Genomic DNA, 18716 nt, shown 5'->3' with positions numbered 1-18716 from the left:
GATAGCTGAACGTTTTTATATAAGTTTTGTGTAGATGGACTTGAAAATGAGGGAGTGATGGCAGTTTAGAAATCATGTCCTGATTTTTCTGCTCACACTCTAGCTTTTGTCAGCTCCCACTCTAGTTTTGAACATTCCGCCATTCATTCCTATGGGACCAATTTCACCACAAAAATGCCGATATTTCGTAAACCATTCGGCAAAATGTTCCACAAAGTAATAGCACACCAATCGGGAACAATCTGCACGTTTCGGTATATTACTTGTCTATGTAGTGTAAAAACTGTGGGAGGAGTTAGGGTGGTAAATTTGGCTATAATAATAAGAATATATATGTGAGATAACAGTAAGTGGTCTTGCCATGCAAGAACACTTAAAAATATTGGAAAATAGCAAGAATATTTTCTTGTACAGTTTGTCAGTTTTTAGGATATAAAAAAAATGGGTAATTAGCATTAGTATTGTCTCATGAGATCTCAGATACTAATTAAATTGTTACATGCTGTGTTTTACCAATAAAAAGACAGGTGTAACAAGTTCTGAAGTATATAAAAGAGGATAATAAATTTACCTTGAAATATGCTAACTTAATTTAATTAGAACTTAATGAATTTTCAAAAGATTTGTATTGTATGTGAAGAGTTTGTTGTTTGGTTTCCTTTCATAATAAATGGTGTTTGGCCAAAGGCACTTGTAGCTTTCACCATGAATGGAAGTTGTAAGGAATGTCCTAATTAAAATAACTTCAATGTATAGTACCGTATTTTTTGCTCCATAAGACGCACTTTTTTCCCCCCAAAAAAGGGGGGAAAATGTCAGTGCGTCTTATGGAGCGAATATAGAGCGGCCGGTCCGGTATTTCCACCGCCGCCGTGTCAGAATACCGGGCCGGCCGCTCAGCTCTGCAGTGGGACCTTACCTGTTCCTCTATCCAGCGGCGCGCTGTCTTCCCGGCTTCTGTAGTGTGCGTGACAGCCGGGTCCCAAGTGCGCATGCACAAGAAGCGGTGCTCTTTGTGAATGGTAAGGCAGTACCTGGGACACATGACAGATCCCAGAAGCCGCCGGACCAATCACAAAGAGTAGCGCTTCTCGCGCATGCGCACTGGGCATCGGGCTGTCCGTCGAGCGCCCACACTACAGAAGCCGGGTAGACAGCGCGCGGCTGGATAGAGGAACAGGTAAGATCAAAGAAAAACTCTGCGGAAGTAAGAGCGGGTACCTGTCAAATTCAGGTACCCGCTCCCCACCTCCGCAAAGGTCAGCAGTCATCTCCTGTACTGTGCACAGTCTCTGGTCATCCCTGTACTGTCCGCAGTCACTGGTCATCCCTGTGCTGTCCGCAGTCACTGGTCATCCCTGTGCTGTCCGCAGTCACTGGTCATCCCTGTGCTGTCCGCAGTCACTGGTCATCCCTGTGCTGTCCGCAGTCACTGGTCATCCCTGTGCTGTCCGCAGTCACTGGTCATCCCTGTGCTGTCCGCAGTCACTGGTCATCCCTGTGCTGTCCGCAGTCACTGGTCATCCCTGTGCTGTCCGCAGTCACTGGTCATCCCTGTGCTGTCCGCAGTCACTGGTCATCCCTGTACTGTCCGCAGTCACTGGTCATCCCTGTGCTGTCCGCAGTCACTGGTCATCCCTGTACTGTCCGCAGTCACTGGTCATCCCTGTGCTGTCCGCAGTCTCTGGTCATCCCTGTACTGTCCGCAGTCACTGGTCATCCCTGTACTGTCCGCAGTCTCTGGTCATCCCTGTACTGTCCGCAGTCACTGGTCATCCCTGTACTGTCCGCAGTCTCTGGTCATCCCTGTGCTGTCCGCAGTCTCTGGTCATCCCTGTACTGTCCGTAGTCACTGGTCATCCCTGTACTGTCCGCAGTCACTGGTCATCCCTGTACTGTCCGCAGTCTCTGGTCATCCCTGTGCTGTCCGCAGTCTCTGGTCATCCCTGTACTGTCCGTAGTCACTGGTCATCCCTGTACTGTCCGCAGTCACTGGTCATCCCTGTACTGTCCGCAGTCTCTGGTCATCCCTGTGCTGTCCGCAGTCTCTGGTCATCTCCTGTACTATGTCTGCAGTCCATTAGTTCAGAATTTTTTTTTCCTGTTTTCTGCCTCTAAAACCTAGGTGCGTCTTATGGTCAGGTGCGTCTTATGGAGCGAAAAATACGGTATCTGCAGAAGAGAGAGTTGGTCTAGAGCTTAGGGCAGTTAATCAATCACTTAAGCTGGCCATAGATAGAACAAAATGTAGCCAATTTAGCAGGGACCGGACAAATTTCAATCCATCTGTGATCATTCCCATTCATGAGAAGTCAATCCACTGATCAACTTCTCATAAACAGGTTTGTTGGAAAATTTTTGGTTAACCAGCACTGCAGCCAATTGGCTGTAACGATGATCAATGTATTCTGACAGAGCAGGAGTCTCTGCTGTCAGAATACAATAAAACAACGGGGAGAATTCCTCCATCCACCTTGCTTTTGTGAATGAGGGAATCCATTCAGTTTTTTTCGATCAGCCCCACTGATGTATAGGAAAGGAAGCTAGGTCTGCAGGCAGACACTGCAGTCAATGGTTATCTCTGGGTAGAACAGAGATCAGGACTGGTTTTCTAATCTATGGGGGACTGTATTTTTTTTAGACTAGGGTGCATCAAGGTTTAAAGAATGAAAAAGAGAAACACTGCTTAAAAAAAACATTTTTTTCCATTTTTGTCCACTCTGAGACAAGGCAGCAGGACTTTCTCCCATGTTTCTAAGTGCTTTTTGACCCTAGCTATGAGGTCTGAACTGCCGCCCCCCTGCTGCGGCATCTATGCTCTTGAGCGAGCATGGTGAAAAACTAAATCCCTAAAAAGACTTCACCCTCTACAAATCGCCCTTCTCCTGCTTCCACGCTGCTAAACAAACCTACTACACCACTCTCATCCAAAACCTCTAATCCAAACCTCCTCACCTCTTTTCTACCCTTAATTCCTTACTTCACCCCCCACTGCCTCCAGCCATCAACTTGCTTACAACCCAGGAGAATGCCAATCGTTTCAAAAACAAAAAAGACAACGCATGATGGGATATTCAGCGTCCAGTTTTCTCTCCCAACCAACACACCAAGTCCCCCACCACACTCAACACTTTGCTCCTTTAACCCTGTTACCACTGAGGAAGTTGCCCACTGCCCACCTCACCACCTGTCCCCTGTCCCCTCCCAATTACTGTGACCACATTCCTGCTCCATCATAAACTCTCTAACCCACATCTTTAGCCTCTCCCTCTCCTTCGGCACCTTTCCCTCCCCACTCAAACATGCACTGTTCACCCCTATACTTAAAAAACCCTCAATGGACCCCACCTGTTTGAATAACTTCAGACCCATCTCGCTGCTCCTTTTTACCTCCAATTTTCTTTAAAGCCTTGTCCACAACTGTATAAGTTGCTGCCTCACTGACAACAATCTTTCAGATCCCCTACAGACAGGCTTTTGACCACAACATCAACATTCCACTGAAACTTCCCTATTAAAACTCACCAATGACCAACTGATAAAATCAACAGCCAGTACTCCATACTCATACTCTAAGACCTTTCTGCTGCCTTTGACACAGTTGACCAACCACTCCTCAACAATCTCTACTCATTTGGCTTCCATGACTGCTCTTTTCTAGTTCTCCTCCTACTTACTCAGCGCACATTCAGTGTTGCATACAATACCATCTCCTCCGCCCCTCTTCCTGTTGGGGTACCCCAAGGATCCTTCCTTGGGCCCCTCTTCTTCTCTCTCTATACTTCTTCCCTGGGCCAGTTGATAACCTCCCATGGCTTCCAATACTAGCTCTATACTGATGATACCCAGATGTATCTCTCGACTCCTCAATCTCCTTACGTATCACAAATTTACTGAGCGACATCCTCTCCCTAATCCCCTCCCCATGAGTTTACAGTACAATTGAGATCAACGGCACAACCACTGGTCACTCCACACATGCTAGGGTGTTAGCTGTAATCCTAGACTCTGACCCTCCTTCAGCCCCCAGTTCCAATCATTAGCTAAGTCTTGCTGCCTCAACCTCCGCAACATTTCCAGAATTCGCCCTTCCTGACTAACGACACCACAAAACAGCTTATTCACTCCTTGGTTATTTCCCGCCTTGACTACTGCAACTCTCTCCTCACTGGCCTACCCCTACACAGGCTATGTCCCCTTCAGTCTATTATAAATGCTGCTGCTAGACTAATACACCTTACTAACCGATCCGTGACTGCTGCTCCTCTCTGCCAATCTCTTCACTGGCTTCCACTAGCCCAACATATAAAATTCAAAATACTAACCACAATGTACAAAGCCATTCACAACATCACCCCCAGCTATGTCACCACCTCATCTGCAGATATCACCCAAACCATCCTCGGTGCTCCTCCCAAGCTGTCTTGCTCTCCAGCTTGTTGCCTCTTCCCACGCTAGCCTCCAGGACCTATCCAGAGCCTCTCCTATACTCTGGAACTCCCTGCTCCAGTATGTCCGGTCAGCTCCCTCTCTGTCCCCCTTTAGGCAATCCTTGAAAACTCACTTATTCAGGGAAGCCTACCCCACCTCTGCTTAAGAACTGTGCTTGGGTAACCTCGATCAGATCATCCCCTGCAACTATTACTTTTTGTACCACCTCCCCCTCCCTTTAGATTGTAAGCTCTGTGAGTAGGGCTCTCCTACTCCTTCTGTATTGAATTGTATTGTAATTGTACTGTCCTCCTTTATATTGTAATGCTCTGCATAAACTGTTGGCGCTATATAAATCCTGTATAATAACAATAATCTGACATCAGCTATGAAGATCGCTGACTGATAGCTGTAGCTTGTCTTGTCAGTGAATACTTTCCTGAGACAACCAACGGCAAGAGGAATGCAGAGGCTGACGCCCCCCTTCTGCACTCCTCTTGCCTTTGCTGGTCTAAGGAAAGTGTTCACAGCTGAGACAAACTGTAGCTATAAAGCAGCCATTTCCTACAAAGTTGTCAGGTCAAATGTGGCAGGAGGGAGGTGGTGGCAGGTCGGACCTCATAGTTAGGGTTTAAAAAGTACTTAGAAATATGGTGAAAGCAGGTCCAACTGGACTTGGGCACAGCGTGAATTCACTTGGCATCACAGACCTATTCTTCACTTGTCTGAGAGATTCCCCACTCCCATAGGAAGTACATTAACTTAGTTCAGCCATAACCTCATGCTTTCAGCTATTTTCCAGATTCTTTATGGATAGGCCTTAGAGGAAGGAGACACCAATGTGTTTTCAAAATTTTACTTGATAATTTCATGGAAGCAATATTAATAACAGTTCAGAACTTTTAGAAAAAGCAACTTTTAGTACATGACATGAGCACTTCTCATTGTTTCTCAGCACTTTCTTGATCACAAGTCCAAATTTTCCTACCTCTATTCCTCAGCCATTGAATACCTTGGACTGATGAGTCTACATCAAAGGGGGGAGGCCCCAACCAGTCTGACAGGGGCTGACTCAACCCAAGGCTGCATCTTCTTCTACTTCTCACTCTCTGCACCCGGATGATGCCCACTCCACCAACTTAAAGTAGAGTTCAACCCAAAAGGGGACGTTCCACCTTAATGATCCCCATTAAGGATTGGCACCTTTGGGGAGCGGGGGGGGGGGGAATTGACAGGTAACTCCCACTTCTTCTGCGATTGCATATAATGTATATGGTGTGAATGAGCCCTAATTCATTGCTCCAACGCTGCAGAGGGCATTTAGCAGTGGCATGAATTGAGCAACTGAAGTTAGCTGTGCAGCACCAGTATTGGCCTCCCACCCTGCTGGAGACACTACTGTCACCCCCCCCCCCCCCCGTTCATCTCATGCCCATTCCTCAAGTCCCTGCAGACCAGTTCCAACATCTTACACCCAGCCAACTCACCTCCCTTCACACATCCCACAGACATCCCTCCTGGCGGGATCAACGGCAGCCGGCAGCTCCGCCTGTATCTTTCTGTAGGCAGCACTCGAGGAGACTGAGCGAAAACGCTGGAGACTATTAAGAGAGCCAAAGGGGAGAGACTTCAGGTTGGCACTGTATTGCCCTCCTGCCCCCCAGCCAAGGCTATGATAGCAGCTGGGCCCCATTCCACTTGTCAGGGTGGAAAAAAAAATCTGAAAAATATATTTAAAATATATATTTTTAAAACTATATTTTTTTAAAATATATTCTTCAGATTTTTTTTTACGTAAAAAAGTCATTTTAACATATATTTGTAAATGCATTCCAAAAATGTAGATTTGTACTTTTAAAGACATACAGTATATTTAAAAAGTATTTTTAAAAATATTTTTCATATATTTTGTAATAAAACCGCATTTCAACATGAGATTATATATATATATATATACACACACACACACACATATACATATACACACACAGGTGAATCTAAAAAAATTAGAATATCGTGCAAAAGTTCATTTATTTCAGTAATGGAACTTAAAAAGGTGAAACTAATATATGAGATAGACTCATTACATGCAAACCAAGATAGTTCAAGCCATGATTTGCCATAATTGTGATGAATATGGCTTACAGCTCATGAAAACCTCAAATCCACAATCTCAGAAAATTAGAATATTACATGTATATAGCATACATATGTACTCAGTACTTGGTTTGGGCCCCTTTTGCAGCAATTACTGCCTCAATGCGGTGTGGCATGGAAGCTATCAGCCTGTGGCACTGCTGAGGTGTTATGGAAGACCAGTTTGCTTCAATAGCGGCCTTCAGCTCATCTGCATTGTTCGGTCTCATGTCTCTCATCATTCTCTTGGCAATGCCCCATAGATTCTCTATGGGATTCAGGTCAGGCGAGTTTGCTGGCCAATCAAGCACAGAAATCCCACGGTCATTGAACCAGGTTTTGGTGCTTTTGGCAGTGTGGGCAGGTGCCAAGTCCTGCTGGAAAATGAAGTCAGCATCCCCATAAAGCTCATCTGCAGAAGGAAGCATGAAGTGCTCCAAAATCTCCTGGTAGACGGCTGCATTGACCCTGGACTTAATGAAGCACAGTGGGCCAACACCAGCAGATGACATGGCTCCCCAAATCAACACAGACTGTGGAAACTTCACAATGGACTTTAAGCATCTTGCAGTGTGTGCCTCTCCATTCTTCCTCCATACTCTGGGTCCTTGGTTTCCAAATGAAATGCAAAAGTTGCTCTCATCAGAAAAGAGGACTTTGGACCACTGAGCAACAGACCAGGTCTGTTTTTCTTTAGCCCAGGTAAGACGCTTCTGACGTTGTTTGTTGTTCAGGAGCAGCTTGACAAGAAGAATACGACATTTGAAGCCCATGTCCAGGATCCGTCTGTGTGTGGTGGCTCTTGGTGCACTGACTCCAGCCTCAGTCCACTCCTTGTGAAAGTCCCCAACACTTTTGAATGGCCTTTTCCTGACAATCCTCTCCAGGCTGCGGTCATCCCTGCTGCTTGTGCACTTTTTCTTCCACACTTTTCCCTTCCACATAACTTTCTATTAATGTGCTTTGATACAGCACTTTGGGAACATCCAACTTTGCAATTACCTTTTGAGGCTTTCCCTCCTTATGGAGGGTATCAATGATGGTTTTCTGCACAACTGTCAGGTCAGCAGTCTTTCCCATGATTGTGATTCCTACTGAACCAGACTGAGAGACCATTTAAAGGCTCAGGAACCCTTTGCAGGTGTTATGGCTTAATTAGCTGATTAGAGGGGGACACTTTGAGCTGAGAATATTGCACCTTTTCACAATATTCTAATTTTCTGAGATTGTGGATTTGGGGTTTTCATGAGCTGTAAGCCATAATCATCACAATTATGACAAATCACGGCTTGAACTATCTTGCTTTGCATGTAATGAGTCTATCTCATATATTAGTTTCACCTTTTAAGTTGCATTACTGAAATAAATGAACTTTTGCACGATATTCTAATTTTTCGAGTTTCACCTGTATATTGAATATTTTTAACTTATATTTCAAATATATTTTTCTTCCATATGGGTCTGAATTATTGGCTGCTCAGGGACCAGGCACTGCATCATTGGAGTAACCTGAAACCTGATAGAGTCACATGCTCTTATACACCTGGAGGTACTAGGTATTTTACTCTTTCTGGTGAATGGGACAGTTGTGGTGCTGCTTTAGTATCTATAGACATTACATGATGGATTTCAGGTGGCTAATGTGATAATCTTCAAGTTTATGGTTTCTATCAGACTATACCGATACAGCTCGCAGAACAATCTCAGAGAAAAAACAAACATAGCTTGGGCTACATATGTTCAGATGTTGGACTGGCCAAAGCCTGTACTCTGAACTGAACTATTCAGATGAATGAAGCAAGTCCTTAGACATGCAATTCTGTTACCTCCATCATTCCCAGTGAGGTAATCTGCCCAGCCCCTAAACTACGGCTTGCCCCATTAAAATGTTCACCTGCTGTCTCTCCTTTCTATATTCTTAACCAACAGTGTTGAGCTGGTTACACTCTTAAAGGACTAATGATGTTGAAAATAACTTTTGGTAGGTACGTTATTTATATCAGTCTCAAGATGGGTCATTGTTCCTTGAAAGCTTGCAATGATATCCTCTATTGTACACTCACCAGTCACTTTATTAGGCACACCTTGTGAGTGCCAAGAAAGTATCCCGCACACCATTACACCACCACCAGCCTGAACCGTTGATACAAGGCAGGATGGATCCTTGCTTTCATGCCGTTTACGCCAAATTCTGACCCTACCATCTGAATGTTGCAGCAACCAGTCTGCCCATTCGACTCTGACCTCTAATATCAACAAGGCATTTTTCTCCACACAATTGCCGCTCACTTAATATTTTCTCTTTTTCAGACCATTCTCTGTAAACCCTAGAGAGGGTTGTGTGGAAAATCCCAGTAGATCAGCAGTTTTTGAATTACTCAGACCAGCCTGTCTGGCACCAACAACCATGCCGCGGTCAAAGTCAAGTGTTCCCCATTCTAATGCTCGGTTTGAACTTCAGCAAGTCGTCTTCACCACATCTACATGTCTAAATGCATTGAGTTGCTGCCATGTGATTGGCTGATTAGCAGTTTGTGTTACCAAGCAATTGAACAGGTGTATCTAATAAAGTGGCCAGTGAGTGTAGGTATTGTCAGTTTTTTGGGGTTTTTTTGCACTTCAACCAGTGTACGACTCTTGAACCTTTCATTAGAACCAAGGAGAATCAAGCTAAATAGTTGTAATGTATTATCCATGGACTTTTATTTACCTATTTAAAATCATAACCTTCCTTTCTGTCTCTCCACAGATGGCAATACTGGTCAGTGTTGGTTTTCTGGTTTCCTGGACTCCCTACGCTGTTGTCAGCTTTTGGTCCATGTTCCATTCTAGCGCAAGCATACCACCAACTGTTTCTCTGCTGCCCTGCCTGTTCGCCAAATCCTCCACTGCCTTCAACCCCATCATCTACTACACGTTCAGCAAAACCTTCCGGCAGAAGGTGAAACAACTGAAGTGCTGCTGTGGGTGGAGAATCCATTTCTTGCAGTCAGACAACTCAGTGGATAATCCAGCAGTCTCTGTAATCTGGTCGGGAAGAGAAAACATTAAGCTCTCCTCTGCTCTCCAACTAAACAAAGGACAGACTAGCTCAACAATAACACAATGAGCAATGTTTTTGCTATGGGGGTAATAGAGGGTACTTGTTAGTTGCACACAAGTATGGCTAATGGCAATGTGCAGTAACAATCAGCATGTAATCATAATTCTTCTAGCACAGGATCTGACCAGAGCTGTATTTACCATACATGGTACACAGGGGCCAGTGCTTGGGGCATCAGGTTTAGGTGGGGTAGCATCAAGCCTCAGCATGAACAAATTGTGATAACTTCTTCCATACCCATTTCCCCCTTCTGGACACCTCTGGATGTTTGTGATTAAATTCAGCAAGAGTAATGTGGGAGTTGTGGTGGATGCTGAGAGGAGGGACAAAGCTCTTTAGGGTAGAAAGTATGAAGCCAAGGTGTAACTACAGTCTTAGCAGCCCAAGTAGGTACTATGGGGACCCAGCTCAAATATGAAAGTGGTATTATAACAAAAAAGTAGTTCACATATTCAACCATACTCTCCATCATTAAAAGACCACTTTTAAACTGCTGTGCTTTGATTCAACTGGCTAAGGCATCTTGTATTCAGGCTGTGGTGTGGAGTCTATGGTGCCCCAGGGGGTTCTGTTTGCTTAAAGAGGTTCTTCAGTCTGTAAAAAAAAAGTAATCAGCTACAAATACTGTAGCTGCTGACTTTTAAAAAAAAGACACTTACCTGCTCGGGTCCTTGGTGCTACCATGTTTACTGTGGGAAACACGCTGGGATTTGTGGCTTCACAGCTGGCTCCCCCACTGTGCATGTTTGAGTCATGCTTAGCTTTGTTCATGGACTGGCAGCCTTCTGGGACTTGTGACATGTCCCAGGAGGATGCAGGTAGGGGGGAAGTGAACTTCCACTGGGATCCCCTAGGCAATTCTACCACAAGTGTGAGTGGGTACCTGTTAAAACTAGGTATTTGCTCCCTAACCCTCCCCCCTAAAGAAAAAACCTCCAAAGGGGAGGGAACTTTCCTTTTCTTGAGCCTCCTTATTTTTAATTATATTTCAGACCTCTGAATCCAGCAGAAGGCCATGCAAACCTGTATAGCACATGTCTGTGCTTTATATGGGTGTGGGGATGTATGGCCATGCCTTTCTGATGGACCTTAGGTTATTAGAAGAGGAACTGAAATCATTACTAAAAAATAAAACAAAAGTCAGCATCTACAAATATTGTAGCTACTGACTTTTAACAGAAGGACACTCACCGGCCCAGGAGTCCAGCGCTGTCTTTTTTTCTTTTTAATTTAAATATTTATTAGTTTTTCATATTATTACAAAAATTCCATAAGAAGACACACAATACATATAAATAATCAATACATTTCTACTTTGCCCCTTCTAATTACCTCTTTTCTTTCCCTCCCCTCCCAACCCACATTCTACCCCCCTTCCCCCTCCCTCCACTCTGCAAGATCTCCAATCTCTCAAGACCCAATAACTTTAAATAACTTCCTAGTTTAAAATTTTCTATATTTCTCTTTCAATCCTGCTTTTTCCCATCGCGAATAGTATATTTCCAACCTGTCTTCCTGCATATAGTAAGATTTTTCCATTCTACTAATCTGGTTTACCCTATTGATCCAATCCTCCTCCATCGGCACCTCTGTCTTCCACCAAAACTTGGGTATCAACCCTTTTGCAGCACTTAAGTAGTACCATACGCCCGATTCTTTATATTTATTTACTGTTGTCTCAACACTATGTAGGAGACACATGGTTGGGTCTAACCCTATGTCATTTCCAGTTATTATTTCTATTAATTTAACTATTGTCTTCCAGAAAACCTGAATTTTTGGACATTGCCACCATATGTGGAACACCGTGCCCTCCTCCCCACATCCTCTCCAACACATTTTTGAATTCTCCCCACTCATCTTGTGCTCAGTGCTCGGTGTAATATGCCATCGTGTCAGACATTTATAGTTAATCTCAACGTCTCTCATACTAACACTCTCGTGAACTAGTCTAAATATCTTATTCTGTTGTTCCTCATCTATCACCACCTCCATATCTCTTTCCCAATTTGTTATAAAAATTAACTTTGTGTCTGTGTCTAATTCTGTGAGTATTCTATAAATTTTTGTAACACCGTGTTTCCCATCTCTACGTGTTTCTAATAGCCTTTCAAACATATTCCACTCTTTTTTTAATCTCAAGGGTTTTGGGAGACTTCCAATGAAACATTTTAATTGATGATATTTCCACTCATCTATTCTAGTAAACATATCTCCCCCCCTCTCTTTTAATTCTTTAAATGATCTCAATTCCCCCTCTACCAATACGTCTCTCAGTTGGATATCTTCCTTTTTAAACCATCTCCCTGATATCTCATCCTTTCCTGGAGGGAAAAACTCCGTGTTTGCAAGAGGCATTAATATAGAATTGAATTCCCATTTCATGTGTTTATGTAAATTATCCCATGTCCTTAAAACATTTAAAGTGAAAGTGCTTGTGTTTTCTTTAATTCTTCTATAATGTGCTGGAACCCATATCATCTTACTCAAACTAATTCCATTCAATTCATTTTCTATTTTTACCCAACTTTTTCCCTTATGGTTAAATGTCCAATCATAAATTCTTGCTAAAATTACTGCTTTATAATATCTCTTGACATCAGGGAGTCCCATTCCCCCTTTCTCTTTAGTCCTACTTAGTGTTTCGTATGATATTCTTGGTTTTTTATTTCTCCATATATATCTTGTTAACATTCTTCTCATTATCTTAAAAAACGCCTCTGGGAGTTTAATTGGGACCATTTGAAATCTATAGAGTATTTTAGGTATAATTACCATTTTAACTAGGTTTACACGTCCTAACCATGATGGATTTCCTCCTTCTAATCTTTTTAATTCATCCTTAGTCTCATTTATCAGAGAAATATAGTTTAATCTATACAATTGTTTATATGAGGTAGCAAGTTTTATTCCTAGGTATTTTATATCTTTTTCTCTCCATATAAAGGGGAATTCTTTTTGTAGCTTTTCTTTTTCGCTCTTTGGTATATTGATGTTCAGAATCTCTGTTTTTGTTGGGTTAATTTTTAGATTTGATAGTTCACCATATTCCTTCAGGGTCTTCATTATACTTGGTAGTGTTATTCGGGGGTTGCCTACATAAAACAGTAGGTCGTCCGCAAAGGCCGCTACTTTATGTTCTATATTTTCTATCTGGATTCCCTTTACCGCTCCACTATTCCTTATTATTGACAACAGGGGTTCCAATGTCAAAACGTACAACAAGGGGGACAATGGGCAGCCTTGTCTTGTTCCATTGGACATCCCAATGGATTCCGACCTCTCCCCATTTACCGTGATGATTGCGGTGGGCTCCCTATATAATTTACCTATCCACTCACGCATTCTCTCTCCAATCCCCAACACTTCCAAGTTGTCCATCATAAAGTCCCAGTCCACTCTATCAAACGCCTTTTCGGCATCAATTGACAAGAGCACCACCGGGGCTTTCCCTTTTCTACTTTTCTGAATAAGCATCAAAGTTCTCAACCCGTTATCTCTACCCTCTCTCCCTGGAACAAAGCCCACCTGATCTCCATGGATCCATTCAGGCATTAGATCTTTCAGCCTGTTTGCTAGGACCTTTGCAATAATGAAATTGGTCTGTAGCTAGAGCACTGAGAAGGATCTTTTCCCTCCTTATGAATGAGAACGACATGGGCCTGAAGGGATTCCCTCCTCCCCTCCATCCCACCTCCCAAGTCATTCATATACTTCTTCAACTTCGGTAATAGTAATCCAGCGCTGTCTTTACCTGGGTCGGTTGGTTGACAATCTTCCAATCCCTGACAGCGCCATCTTGGTTGTGGGAGCTCGTTGTGACTTCCTGTTGTTGAACAGCTGGCTCCCCACTGCACATGTACAAGATCATTCAAGATTGGTCTCCCAGTCTCCTGGGACATGTGCCAGGAGGCTATGGGTGGGAGGGAAAGGGGGGCTATTTATACTTACGTAATTCACTCCCAGGCGAGATTTGAAGTGGGATTGGGTACCTGCACCCCAAACCCCCCCAATTACCTTGAAATATGTTGGGGGGGGGGTGGAGAGGTGGATTAGTGAAGACTTTCTTTAATGGCAAAGGCATCACATTAGGTACTATAGGGGTGCATTACAGGCCATCTAAATTTACTAAGGGCCCAATCAAACTGTTGCTATGGGGTACTGTCATTTCCAGTTGAGCCCCTGCCTGACACCTTTATACTGCTTAGTAGTCTGTACAGTAGAAATTAGTTCTGCACAAAAACTATCCCCATAATACCTCCCATAGTGCACTTTAGCAGTAATTTTACAATAATCACATGACACAAGGGGCAGAGCTTATACAAGAGGGTGTTGTCAATTAGGAGTGCCTATTGCATTGTACAATAATCATATGACACAAGGTACAGAGATTATGCAATAGGGTGTCATCATTTAGGGGTGCCTAGTGCAGTGTGATGGCTAAGTACAGCCCTGGTTCAGACTTTAAAGTAAGCTTTTCCTGAAAAAAAAAAACATGGCGGCTCCCATCACTGACTTCTTTCTAATGATGCTATTTGCCTAGCTATTGCCATGACCCGATAGCTTTACTGCAGATTAGGAATACCAGAGGCCTTTATCTTTATGCTCCCCTCAAATCAATGACTGAAAGTAAGTGAAAGCTATTCTACTAGCATTTATAGAAAGATGTAATGGTGGCCTCCATGTTTCTCTTAATTACGGTCTACTTTAATTTATTTGTTGCTGAGGGTGACTGCATTTTGTGAATCTTCATAGCTCTTTGTATTGCCTTGTTGAAGTGCACTTGTGATTTTGCTTATACTGGAAAGGGAAGGAAAAATGGGCTCTGTCACTGGTTTTAGATTTAGTGCAAATTTTAGCACAGTGATGAAAAAAGCTCCACCTCTCTTTCAGTTCAGCCCCTCCCCTATATCTACTTTTGTTGCTATGGCAGCTATAGGTGGTAAGGTTGTTGGAGAGTTATGGTGGCACTTACAAGATAGTGCCACCATAACTCTCCAACAACATTACAGCAGGTCTCAAAAGGCTTTCAAGCATCAACTCTCTTACCAGAATTGTAGGTCACCTAATACAACGGAGTGGCCCATATATTAATTTTAAGCGCCATTCCTTTATACATTAGACAGTTTTACTACCAAAGAAATTGGGAATTTGTCCAATGTGTTTCAAACTCTTCTTCATGGGCAGGAGCACATTCTTATCTACAGGAAATGTACAGTTCTATCTCACATAGCATTTTTTGATCCCACTACAACCTATTAATCAGTTGCAAAGATAAGACGATAATACAATGTGTCAGCTAGTACAATCATTCTTATTTTTGGACCCAGGAAAATCACAGCCGACCCGCATAAACCCCAAGTATGTACGGGGTGCCATATTACAAAATAAACAAATCAAATAACTAATCTCAGAAATGTCAATGATAGAATAAATCGTATTATCCCCAATTTTAAAAAGGCCATCAAAGACAAAATACAGTGGCAAGAAAAAGTATGTGTTCGATAAAGACACAAAAAATTTGAATTGTTTATATGTTATCAGGTTAAGCACATTCTGTGTGTGTGTATTGTTATGACTTAGATGAAGATCAGATCTTATTTTATGGCAATGTGCTGCAAAAAAAAAAAAAAAAAAAAAAGAATTCCAAGGGGTTCACATACTTTTTCTTGCCACTGTAGTCAAAATATAAACGCATAATCAAACCAAAAGGGTAATATAGAAGAGATACTACTTCAGAAAGGACCAATGTGTATAATAGTACCTCAATGTGTTTGAAAATCATTCCAACACAAGAGCATAGTATGGCAAGATGAAGATATCAAGATGGTGACCTCCCCACAGATTGGAAAGGAACTCGAAGAGATATTGGAAAATAACCCAAGTTTGCATGTATAAACCAGAAAGAGACATAAGTATACCAAAATGAACCCATCATGTCCAAGCCTCTGTTGCATGCAACCTTTACCTGGTTACCTCTATCATGTGTGGGATATTGGAGACAATCATTTTGGTAATATTTTGGAATGTCAGCCTATGATTTAATTTTGTGTTAAGGATTTTCTATGTAGCACTACCCCCTGCATGGGCCTCTTGATAATGCGTGTCCCCAGTGGTTGCCCTGACCTTGCAAGCCTCTCAATACCTCTGACACTCTGGGTTCAGATATATTTCAATAGTATAGAATAATAATACAAAAGTCACAATTTTTTAGAAAAACCTCTATGTTAGACTTGTTCAAAAGAGTAGGCTACAGAAATAATGGTTTTAGGACATACAACCCAAGTTAACGCATAGATGCAGGATGCTGGTAAAATAAGAATAATCCATTAGCAAAATTAACAGGTTATACAGTCATGAGTAGTAAGCTTCAACTAATTAATTGCAACATCAGCAGCAAGAGGGGGAAGAAAAGGCTTGTTGACTTATCAGCTCCCTTTGTGCCACCGGTGCCACAACAGGACATGCAGAGAATTACGTATATGTATACTCTGGCATAAATAGATATAAATACCCTACACTGATTTGCAACTTGAGTCCTGTGATGTTTATAATTCTTGATATGGTGGTATCCATTTTCTTCTGCTAGCAATGGTGGGGCCCATAAGCATTAGTGGATACTGGTAATTCAATCAAGTTAAACAGGCTGCTCAAAGCAAAGATCTCCTGATACTTTGGTGTATCAAGTGTCTGCATGCAGCATCCCTAGAGTGATGACAGAAAGAAGTTGCTCACCAATCCTATGGATAGCATGGTCTCCTAGGAACGAGAAGTTCTCATTTTGTATTTTACTTAAATTTGGTTGTCTTATTGGAGTGCCTAAAAAGTTCCAGTTTGTTGTGTCGTAGTTGTGTCTATCACACCTAACTCCCTAGCACTGCCATAGCAATAGGCAAACACCATGAAGGCACAGGGGACCTCATCAAGCCTTAAGCATGTCACTTCCGATATACACTAAAGCCTTCAGTATTGTAAGAAACAAGTGCAATATTGCACTCCACTCCTTTCCTCCTTCACAGCATCATGCTTCCTATGAAATCAAACATGCATGTTAAATACGCACAACATGGAGGCCATTTTGAAAACTGAACTAATAGTCATGAAAACACACCATATTAGTTTGCTAGGATCTGGTGACCTCACTTGAGGACATTCAGGTGTCACTGGCTCCTAGTGAACAACTACCTCAGTGATCAACTCAAGTTCTCATATTATTAGTTCAGCCAACTGGTCACTTCCACCAATAAAGTGTATGTTTCAGTGGACAAAAATGTGGAGAGCATGTGCTGATGTAGGAAGCAGTTCATTAACACTGGTCAGTAAGTGCCTGCAAATGGTTTACAGTGATTTTGTAGTGTATGGCTAGGCCTCATACTAATAATAATTTAGGTTAGAAAGTGCCTGGGTATTGATCATGGGAAACAAGGACCGAATGGTGATTTTTTTTTATATCCCAGAAAGTCTTTTCATCACCAAAACATTTTTTAAAAAGTTGTATATATAGGAGTTAAAACCCCTGTCAAGTTTCTATTGCTTGCTGAGGCCTCATTGGGCATATTTCTCTTCTCTTTTGTGTTTGAAGAAGTGCGGTAAACTCTGCAATGGGAATCCAAACAGCAATAAAAAGCCGACAGGGTATTCTTCCTGAACCATATTTTAATACATTAAGAAGGCCTTTATTGTTGTCTGTATCCCTAATAAAAGCTTACTCCCAGGGGCGGACTGACCATTTGGAAACTTGGGCACTGCCCGAGGGCCCGGGGTCAGTAGGGGGCCCCATGAGATGCCCTTGGTATCTTTTTCATAGGCTTTTTTGAGTTTGGGCAAGGACACAGGAGCCCCATGATCCCCTATTGCACAGGAAGTGAGGGGAAAATCTCCCCAAGTGAGTTGTGAACAACAAAAACTCCCACGTTTTTTGCAAAAAAAAAAAAAAAAGAAAAAAATTGGAAAAGGTACTCTTTAAACTAAGACAATTTTTTTTCAATGTTTTCAAAAAGATTATCACCAAATGAAATGTTGGAAAAAACTGCTGTTGATGAGCTGAGCAGTGTATGCAGCATGTATAAAAAGATATTTATTCCATCACAATTTCAGATGCTGTGCAATAAAACTACACTGTACAAAACACAATTACATTATTCATGCTTCTTTTTATTATAGATCTATGTTTTAAATTATGATACGATTATTAACGACTTCAGCTTTCATACCTGTATACCCCTATGGACTTGAGCAATTGTAACAATACAACTTATTGTTTATTTGGGGATGACTTTAGTTACTTAAAGTATCACTAAACCTACAACAGTAAAATCAGTCTGTATATGCGGGAAAGAATACTAGTTATACTCACTGTGGAACCTAGGGGGGGTTAATCCTCATTATGTAAAAAGACTGATCCTGTCTTCTCTGATCCTCCCCTTCTTCTATTGTCTCCAATCCATCTGCTGATAGTACTGATCTCTAGGAGTCACTCTGCACATGCTCAGTTTAGTGTATTTTTTTTTTCTTGGGGAGGGTACATGTGATCAGCACAGGGCCAATCAGCACTGTCCAGGGTCAGGGGTCATGCAGCCTCATAGGACAGTCAGAGGAGAATGAAAACTCCTCCTACAAGCTTTAACCAGTGCTAGGCTGGACACTGATAGAAGCCACATGACTGCTATATACTGCTGATGAGAAAATATATTTAGCAGTTTATATTTACTAAAATAATTGCATTTCCATGTTCTGTGTACTGTGGGAGGCCAGATATAGTGAATACAGGGTCCTGGGTTTAGTATCACTTTAAAGCTGAATTCCAAGAATTCAGCAACTTTAGAAAAAGTGAAGGCACACTATGAGTTAAGTTCAGTGAGGTGCATGACATCTCCTGGACACCTCTCTTTTATTTACATCTGACAGGTTTATTGCACTCTTGGAGGACACACTCGGGGCTGTGAGGGGAGAGACGCACACACAGCTGCTATGCCTGTACCTCCCCTCTGCTGCCCGTTCACAGAAGCCTTTATATTTTTTGAATGAGTGCACATGATACAAGGCA

General features: G+C 42.4%; 1 protein-coding gene across 1 annotated transcript in view; it reads left to right on the top strand.

The window, feature by feature from the left end:
* LOC149455661 (opsin-5-like) overlaps positions 1-17803 on the top strand; it is a 53336-nt gene extending 35533 nt beyond the window's left edge. The window contains exon 4 of the mRNA XM_089686058.1: positions 9317-17803. Coding sequence (XP_089542184.1) covers positions 9317-9676 — 360 coding nt within the window. The 3' untranslated portion in view covers positions 9677-17803. The remainder of the gene's footprint in view (positions 1-9316) is intronic.
* Positions 17804-18716: the final 913 nt, after the last annotated feature.

The sequence above is a fragment of the Staurois parvus genome, unplaced genomic scaffold, assembly GCF_062004578.1.
Source record: "Staurois parvus isolate SC_StPar_1 unplaced genomic scaffold, SC_StPar_1.0 ptg000390l, whole genome shotgun sequence".
NCBI classification, from domain to species: domain Eukaryota; kingdom Metazoa; phylum Chordata; class Amphibia; order Anura; family Ranidae; genus Staurois; species Staurois parvus.
Note: the sequence above shows the minus strand (reverse complement) of the source record. Positions and strands in the feature narration are given on the sequence as shown.